Below are 10,010 nucleotides of genomic sequence, written 5' to 3'. Positions count from 1 at the left end.
GCTTTATTTCACTTCTTTTGGACTGATCAACTGCAACACCCGCTGACTGACATTAAACAGCTTGGAAGATCAAAGTCAATTTTTAATATAACTCCGATTGGATTCATCTGAAAGAAGGAAGTCATATACGCCTAGGATGGCTTGAGGGTGAGTAATTCATGGGCTAATTTTCATTTTTGGGTGAACTATCCCTTTAAGGAGAAAATGTGGGACTAAGTAAAAGGAGTTAATAATAATAATAATTTCTAGCTCCAATGTATTCAACATCAATTTAATAAATTACACAATTCACCTTGAATTGCTGGATACAGTTGATGTAGACAGTCCAAAATCTTCATTTTACCAAAACTTGATGCATTTAAAATTAGATATTTTTTTATGCTATGGTACTGTATTCTTATGTTAGATAATTAGTACTCACCCCTGTGCCGTCTCCAACCCAGGCCAGAGACACCGAGCCACTCAGGTCATTGAAGTTATACTAAAAAAATAGATGTAGAGACATAATAAAGATCGCATGATTGCAAATAAACATTGTAGTTACAATTCTAGAGACGGATCATCTTAATAATCCCTGCACCGCCAACGTGAATTTATGAAATTTTCTCTCCGAAAATAACCTGCATAAATCAAAATAAATTCAAACCACAACAAAACGGCTCATTTTCATTAGCACCACCACATTTGGGCTCTAAAATCTCCTTTATCATAATATTGTTCTCTCAGTCCTAATGCAGGTTTGTTTTCAGAACGCTTCTGTGGTGAAACTAAACACCACATGCTGTTTTACTGTAGTCCACAGGGATGGGATTGCAGGCTGGATTCAGACTAAAAATATAAAACAAGAAAAAAAAAATAATAATGACTAAAAGCAGGGCTCCAAACCACAGCTTTACATAGTTAAAAATAAGAAACATCCAGTACAGAACAGAAAGTAGTCACACAAATACTTAACTAAAAAAGCTAATTTGAGAAAAAAAGCATACTTTCATTCTTGTTTCTGTATTACAGACAACAAACAGCAATTTATATGCACATTTTCAATGCAAATGTATAAATGTTTTGATTTGACAGCTTTCCAATCCTTTGGAGACAAAATCAGACATAATTTAGACAATTGTTGACATACAATAAAAAACATATAAAATTCATGTAGACTCTTTGCTCAGAAATTTTGATCTTGGAAGAATTTAGTCTAATAACTGAGTTGAATCTGTTGAGTTATTCTTGAGATTTCTTTTAAAATACTAAACGAGATACATGTGAGTCGTGGTGTCTTTTCATCAGGAGAAAAATCAGAAAAGCAGGACACTTCTCCATTTAATCTCATTACTCTATATGAAAAACTGAGACATTAAACGACCCTTTATAAAGTTAAACTGATCAATAATCAGCTACATAAAAACCACTACATATAATGCCATTCAGATGTAGTGTGTAATAAAAGGCAACTATGCAAACACATTTACAGTGCTTAATCAGAAAAAAACCTGGTGATTCTAGGAAGAAAAACACAAGTGCTGGTTTTTATCTTTCCACAGGGAAGCGGAACCATGTAGCGACATGCACACAGAAACCACTGCTGATCCGACAGATGGCTGAGCCGTTGTCAGCCGCCCCACACTGCTAGGGAATGTGTGTTTGTGTGTGTGTTAGGGCACATTTAAGAGGACAGGCCCGCTATCAGTCGAGTGTGCAACCTCCCTTTCAGTTTCATTCGCTGGAATGCGAGACCCAGATGGTGTGTGTATGCGTGTGTGAGGAACAGAGCGAGTGCCCCACATTTTCATCTGCCTCACACACTGAGCACAAGAGAGTAACTGATGTCCAAGAGATTGTGGGAGAGAAAAGGAGGGAAAAGAATAAAGAGAGTCCAAACACACATACACTGGCTCTGTTCCAAAAGCTAGTGAGCTGCTTGGTTGGGCTGCACGATTATGAAAAAAAATCATAATTGTCGATTATTCCCTTGAAATTGTAATTGCGATTATTAATTACGATTATCACAATTTACATTGAATGATGTTTATACCATTGTTTTATGCAACTGCATGCCGTATTTTTATATGAAAATAAACAAGCTGAAAACACTCTAACTGAAAAACCTTTAGTGCTTTTCTATAGTATTAAGCCTCAAATGTCAACTAAACATCGGATTGGTTTCTTCTTTAAATTATAAAAAAGTAAAAATATGTATGGTATTATAATGTTATACTAAAACTAAAATTAAAATAATGGGAAAAACCCTTAAGATAGCATGTAGAAAGAAAGAAACGCATCTTAAGCACGCAGAATAACATAAGTGGACTTTGAACAATTACGTAAAATTGTGGCATCCATAATTGTAATCGCGATTAGAAATTTGATTAATTGTGCAGCCCTACTGCTTGGCTATTACTACACAGGCATTTGCCTCTGATATAGAATTTTGTAAGTGGACGCTCAACATAGACAACTGCTTCGTTATGAGAAATGCACAGAGGACGATTAAATCAATTTCATTAGAGTACGTTGCTAAACTAATAACATGACACAAAGCATGTACATGTGGGTAAAATACACCAGACTTTGCTGTTGCAAAGCATACTGGGATTATTATCATTTTTATTTTTGCAAAAAATAAATAAAAGATTTTCATAGAATTTGGTTAAAAGTAATGTTGTTGCCAATTTAGAACAGACTAGAAGTGTTCCTATCATGTCTTAAAATGGTGCCTATGTAGGCAGATCACTATGTTTTGGCACAGAGACATACATTCCTGGGTGTTTTTTATTTAATGGAGGAACATAATGTGGTAACAGGGCTGTGTGTAAAATATGCTAAACATTAAGTATTTAAAAAGTAATAAAAAAGTTTTTTTGATACAATGGGTTGAATATGAATGTTAGAATAATGACAATTAGGCATGAATTAAAAAAAAGAATAATTACAATAAAGACAATTTGTTTAGAAAACGGTATAGCAAAGTGTTGTACAAGTAAAAATAAAATAAAATAAAATATAAAATAAAAATCTAAAAAAAAAAAAAAGTTATAAAATATCAATCAGGACTAGTAAACCCGGATTAAAAAATAAAATAAAATATGTTGCAAAAGATCAAATAGGACAGTTAAAATTAGATTAAAAATCAAATCAAATCAAATAATAATAATAAAAATATCAAATCAAATAAAACAAAAAAAATCTTACATCAAACATGACAGGTCCAATCGGATGAAAATGTAAAAAAATGTATAAAAATAAAATAAAAAATAACAAAAACAAAACATCAAACATCTGTTACAAAACATCAAACAGGACAGGTGCGATTAAGAAAGATGATAAGATAAGATAAGATAAGATAAGATAAGAATTATGAAACATCGAAAATCAAGCATGGAATAGAGCCACAACTGAGTGCAGTCATTAATAAATGTCTGTCTTACAATGCTGCCTATGTAGTAAGCTCACTGCGTTTTGGAACAAAAACCATGCACACAACTGGAATAAATAAAGAAAAAAAATTCTGATATGGGGGCCAACACCCAATCTACACATTCAGATCCATTTTGAGTATATCATCTACTACTTTACAGTCCATACGGATATGTTTGTCTAAGGAGGCCTCCACCATACTCCTTTCTACGGATCACATCCTCTCTGCATTTCTGCAATTCCACCCAAGCCCCTGGGGATCAATGACCATGTCACAGAATACTCCATTTCTCACTTCTGCTCAGTGATGACATCGACTTACAATTTATACACTTTTTTTTTTTTCATAAAAAGCAGCCGTACTTGGTCCAGGGAAGCAAAAGAACCACAGCATTTTTGAAACTCACAAGCCTCCAGGCCCAATGGAAATTTGCACTCTTACAATCCAAAGTGTGAACAAAAGTTTCCATGTTACCAACCCAGCCAATGTCCTTCTGATGCAGCCCACCTCAAAACACCCCCTGAATGCTACGTGTGTTCCAGAACAGCAAGAAAAAGTCGTCTAAAACACCTGCACAAACTCCAGGGCCAGTGTTCCTTAATAATGTGTCTTTGAATAATGGTTACAGTGGTTGCCTCTCCATTCCTTGCCATATTTAAACCAGAAGCAAAGAAACAAGCTGACATTCCTGTCCTGGCCAATAAAACAGGCTTGCCAAGAATGGCTTGCACCACGCCAACAAGTCTTCGCAAATGGAGGATTAAAGGGTGATGAGAAGACACTGTGAGCATACAACGCTCCTTCACTTTGAAGAAGACCAAAGAAGAGCACATGACTCAAAGAAAGCACCTAAACAAACTCATGACACTGTCCTGAATGCAGTCCAATACACTTATGATTCACCTATGAGTCCACACGTTGATGTAATGCTTTATAGGTTGCTGGTCAGTATAGTTTTCATACTGGGGTTCCGGGATCTGCAGAAATTTGAACCCTTTCCAGCAGTGACTGTATGATTTTGAGATCCATCTTTTTACACTGGGGACAATTGAGGGACTCAAACACAACTATTAAAAAAAAACATTCACTGATTCTCCAGAAGGCAACACGATGCATTAAGAGCCTTTAAAGAAAACTTTTGAACCAGATGAAGATGTCCAAATTTTTCTTATTTTGTTGAAATATAATTTTTTTTCCCCATTTAGTACTGCCCTTCGGAAGCAACAGAAGATACTTGCATGTTTCCCGGAAGACAAATTAAGTACAATTTACCTTGATCGTCAAATTCTTAATGCATCGTGTTTCCCTCTGGAGCATCAGTGATCAGACTCAGACTCTGTGAATCCCTACCAACATTAAAGGGTTTGCAAACTGGTCACAGGTCAGTGTGGATTACTAAGGTGCTCCACTAAGACTAGCCACCTGCGTGTGGGGCCATGGGGCCCTCGAAATCCTCCAGAACAATCACATGGCAGACATGCTTTTTCAAGAGAAATATCTGAAATATACTGCACAATGGCAGAAATGTACAGAAAATTAAATACTCCTACTTCTTTCCATCCATGGTCTTAGCTCCACAAGTCCTCTCCAGTGGACACGCTAAAACCATGAAGAACATAATTTGGGCTGCTTTCCTGGCATCTCACCAACACTGAGCATTTCAGAGAGGACAGAAAATGTTTTCTCTGTACATTCTCCCCAGGACCGGGAAGGGGAAAAACCTGGACGTCTTTCCCTTGTGTTGAACTGGTAAACAGTCTTTGAACCCCAGGTCCAGCCAAAGGAAGCTTTAGACTTGATCCAAATGGCTTCACAGTCTGAGGACCAATAACAAACATGACTTCATCTCTAGACAGTAAAAAAAAAAATAGAATTTAAGTTTAATAAGAGACGCGACTCAAGTTGGTCTTGAAATAAGTGCTATTTAGACAGGTGGGCAAATGCTAACACATGAATCAAAAACATGCACAAAAATATCCTAGAATCAAGAACTTAAACTATGTTTTCTTAACTGGAAAGCCATGGCGAAATGGGTAAGAGGTCAGCAGTTCATTAGATGGAGCCGTGTTTGTGTTTTCGTTGGACTCACATAAATAACACCCCACTGGCACAACTCAGATGTTAAACATCCAGAGCGGAGTCTCAAAAAGTCTTCCAGCCTCCAAAAAGAGCATCTCAAATCATTCAAACACTTCATCCACAAAGCTGTTCGAATATGCTAACCGCTATACGTTCACACAGACTTTATTTGAAGAATCTACAGGCACTTGTTAAAAAGACTTTACTGTGAGCTTGTAAAGTTTCTAATTGCTCAGGCAGATCATAAATTCCATCATGCAGAAGATGATCAGCAGCCAGTTTTTATGTCGACTGACCACAGAATCTTGCACAACTCCATGGTTGGTTTGTTTGCACATTTTGGACTGAAACAGATCTAGAACATTATACTTCAAACTTACCACTGTATGTATGCCTCTTAATAATGCCTTTAGATCATAAAAAATATGCTTTATTGATAACCAATTATATTTGATCTATAATTTAGTCAATAAATTATTAGTAACTCACTGGGTAAATAGCTGGTGTTAACGGCGGTGTTGAAATTTTGTTTCGATTTTATTAGTCAAGAAGTTGGTGCATTTACAGAACATGCCAATGCCACAAATTAAATTTCAGCACATAACTTATCCTACTATTTGTGCCACACAAACGAATGACTCCTTAAATCGTGCAGCTTGTTGAAAAGAGGCATGCTATTACATTTCAATGCAATCAGGCGAAACAGTTGAAAAACCATATCAAGAGACCAGAACAATATAGAGACTTTTTAAAGGAATAGTTCACCCAAAAAATGAAAATTAGCTGAAAATGGACTCAGGACTTTCAAAATGCAGTTGAGTTTGTTTCTTCATCTGCAAAATGCATCCACAATGCTCAGATGTTTATCTGTTCTAGCTTATCTACACTGCGTGCACGAAACAGATGCTGAAATAGTCAAAACGCGTCATTGGAAAAAGGCTAATGAAAGGGATAGTTCACCCATAAATCAAAATTCTGTCATCATTTACTTACCCTCAAGTTGTTCCAAACATGTACGAGTTTCTTTCTTCTGTTAAACACAAAGACAATATTTTGAATAATGTTGGCAACCAAACAGTTGACGGTAGCCATTGACTTCCATATATGGAAAAAAAAAATACTATGGAAGTCAATGGCTACCAACTGTTTGTTTACCAACATTCTTGGAACAGATTTGGAGAAATTTAGCATTACATCCCTTGCTCACCAATGGGTCTTCTGATCTGTGCATATTTCTCTCCTGATTCAAACAAGACAACTTTTTCACCATAGAAAGTAATATTATATATAGAGGACTCACGTTTTATCCGGAAGCAACGGTTTGAAGTTAAAAACATCTTAATGATTGTTTATTACAGACAAGCAAATTTTTGCTTCACAAGGCATTAACTGATGGACTGGAGTGGTGTGGATTACTTGTGGATTATTGTGATGTTTTTATCAGCTGTTTGGACTCTCATTCTGACGGCACCCATTCACTGCAAAGGATCCATTGGTGAGCAAGTGATGATCTTGAATGGCCTGAGGGGAGTACATTTTCTGCAATTTTTTATGTTTGGGTGAACATTTCTTAGTGAAGAAGTGATATACTAAAATTTCCAGCAACAAATATATTCGGCCGAAATAGTTTAGGAAGGCTGAAATAACTGTCAGAAACAGTAACATTTAAATTAACGCTTCCCCAATGACATGTTTTGAATATTTCAGCATCTGTTTAGTCCAGATAAACTAGAACAGGTAAACATCTCAGCAGTGTGGACGCATTTCACAGTGACCAAAAATTATGCTAGATTAGCAATATATAAAAATTTCTGGCTAAAGGAAAACTTTAATTTCGGTTTCGGTAAAAAAATGTAGTACTAAAAAAAGGATGGGCTTCAAAAGTTGCAAGCATAGTTTTACAAATGTTATTTTGTTCAAATAGCACTGTTGAGAGGTTTCAGCGTACTTGAAATCTCCACTTCAAGAGTAGCCTTAAATAAATATTTTAAGGGTTAAAATAAAGGTTTTACATCAAAGTAGGCTCTAACCACAGGAACTTTACATGTACAGTTGGCAGGAACTGTACGGAATAAACTACATGCAAGTTAATGTTCGAGAAGACTATCCAAACAGGTGTTAAAAGCCCTCAGCAAGGAGATGTTTTTGAGACGTTGCCTTCAAATTCTTTTCCCACTGCACTGTTGTCATGCCCCAAGCCTTTTCCCGTTTCAGAAACATTCCTTTCTTGGAGGAAACATTTCACTTCAACAGTCATTTATGCTGGACGGAATGTGAAAGGACGAGAGCCAAAAACACTGGCCATAAAAGAACTGGCTCTGTGTGCTTTCTTAACAACAACAACAGTCCTTCTCTATCAGCACTTAGACTAAACTCATCACCGATTGCTTTCCCTGAAAACAGAGTCAATATACTCTGAATCTGGATAAATAGAGGATGCTTTTCATAGAACAGGACTGATATGAAAGATATAGATTGGCATACATGTAGCGTAGCCTATCGTTTACCGATAATGCCTGCCCAGTGAGTGGTCACGCCAACTGCTGGTAAAAATGTAATTGATGTGCTCGAGAGAGAGGGTTAGATAAGTGACATATATAGAGACGCAGCATGTTCACTGACTTAAGGGTTAGTAATCAGTCATTGGCCGCTGTAATGGATGAGCTCTGACTGGATCTGGTTAAGCAAAATCACCTGACAATGTGGCGTCTGTACATAAACACAAGAGAAACAGATCGCAGAGACATTACAGGCACATCAAGAGGATAGATGCATTTGTTCTCTTGGCATAAAGATGAAATCTGTGGAATGTCTTAAAGGAACATCAAACACAAAAACTCTGGAACATTGAATGATAAGGTGATGCATGCTGATATTGTTTTTATGATATCACCATCTGGAAAACTTCACAAATATCTTTTTTTTTGAGTGCTTGTTTTGAAAAAAATACTGGGAAAATAACATTTGCTTGCTGAGGAAGGTTATGTAGGTACATTATTAGGTAATCTCAGACCAGAGGCCAGCAGTATGATCTCACTTTTGTGATTTATGGTTCCTAGAAATTTAGGAAGAGCTTTCAAAGTAGAGAAAAAAATCATCCTCAATGATAAGTAAAAAAAAAAGGATACTAACTAAATACTAAACTAAATAAATAGACTTAAGCTTAATAAACTTAAATAAGTTAACTAGCCAAAAATAAAAATATATTTCACAAAACCATAATATAAATTTGAAATAATAATTTTCACAAAATTATAAAGCTTTCCATTATATTATATTATGCGAGTATAATGAGTAAGAGATATTCTGACCTACCGTATGAGTGTTGTTTTTTAACGTAGAATCATAGCCGTGCAGTGATTGACATTGATTTTGTGCGGATTCTTCACTTCTTTTCATCTTGACATGGTCCGGCTGCTGTGAATCTTTCAAACTGAGCAGATTTCGTGTTTTGTGACTCTTTAGAAACATGCTTTGCTCACTCCTCCTGGAGATGCTGGGTCTCTCTTCAAAGTCCCTGCAAAGAGCCACTGAGCAAAATACAACCAAAACACAGCAGAATACGGTGCTCATGGTTTTCGTTTAATGTGCACAAAAATCTTCTGTCTAAATATCCATAAATAGCAGGTTTATTGGTACCAGAACAAAACGTGCAGTGTTTACACTCTGACGCATGTCTGTAGAGCAGCCGCTGTTCGCACTGTTCGCACTGCTAAACTCGGGGATTGTTCAAGATTAAGATAGGCGGACCGTCCGTTCGACACGCCCATTTTATGAATATTAATTTAGTCACGCTGACGTTGCCTGGTAACTCTTTCAATGGCGGTGGGTTTGCTTATAAATATTAATTAACTGGGAGTGACGATACGCGTCAGCATTCCAATGGCAAAGGCTTAGTCATTAATATTAATTAGATGACAGTACTCTGCAATTTACCAATGGCGAAGACCTGGTTTATAAATATTAATTGACAAGCAAGTGGGTTAACCACGCCTTCTGCTGACCAACCTATCTTAGAAATTTCTTCCTTCCGATTTAATTTAACAAAACTACCATGCGTTTGTCATTTTTTTGCCATTGTCTTGGACTGCTGGGAAAAGTTTTTTTTTTTGAAGGTCAGCATTAAATTATTATATGGCATTTTTTGAAAGTTTATATAATTATTACATCATAGCCATCACACCAAAAACATTTTATATTAATGGGTATCACATTTCATTTAATGATATTGCACATAATATTGCTGCTTATATTAAATACATTTCATGTATAAAACATTATTGTATATTAAATACATTTTGTTGTTGCTTCTACACATTTTAAACAATGAAACTTTATGATGTAGAATTAATAAGACAGATTTCTAAGCCATTAATAAAATAAACACATTTGTGACGTTGATCATGTTCACTAATTTGTACAAAAAAATCATTAAAGGTATACTTACTTTTTTTTTTTACATAATTATAATTTTCCCTCCCACACAATCAAGTTAACACCACTTTAAATGCATATT

The 10,010-nt window shown here is 35.8% G+C and overlaps 1 protein-coding gene across 1 annotated transcript in view; it reads right to left on the bottom strand.

Annotated features, from left to right (window-relative positions):
- LOC107718224 (sortilin-like) overlaps positions 1 to 9,219 on the bottom strand; it is a 22,168-nt gene extending 12,949 nt beyond the window's left edge. The window contains exons 1-2 of the mRNA XM_016525219.1: positions 8,810 to 9,219; positions 422 to 481 (exon numbers count right to left, since the gene is read on the bottom strand). Of these exons, the coding sequence (XP_016380705.1) occupies positions 422 to 481; positions 8,810 to 9,067 (318 nt within the window). The 5' untranslated portion in view covers positions 9,068 to 9,219. The remainder of the gene's footprint in view (positions 1 to 421; positions 482 to 8,809) is intronic.
- Positions 9,220 to 10,010: the final 791 nt, after the last annotated feature.

Source organism: Sinocyclocheilus rhinocerous, unplaced genomic scaffold, assembly GCF_001515625.1.
Source record: "Sinocyclocheilus rhinocerous isolate Xijiao unplaced genomic scaffold, SAMN03320098_v1.1 scaffold1111, whole genome shotgun sequence".
Classification (NCBI taxonomy): Eukaryota; Metazoa; Chordata; class Actinopteri; order Cypriniformes; family Cyprinidae; genus Sinocyclocheilus; species Sinocyclocheilus rhinocerous.
Note: the sequence above shows the minus strand (reverse complement) of the source record. Positions and strands in the feature narration are given on the sequence as shown.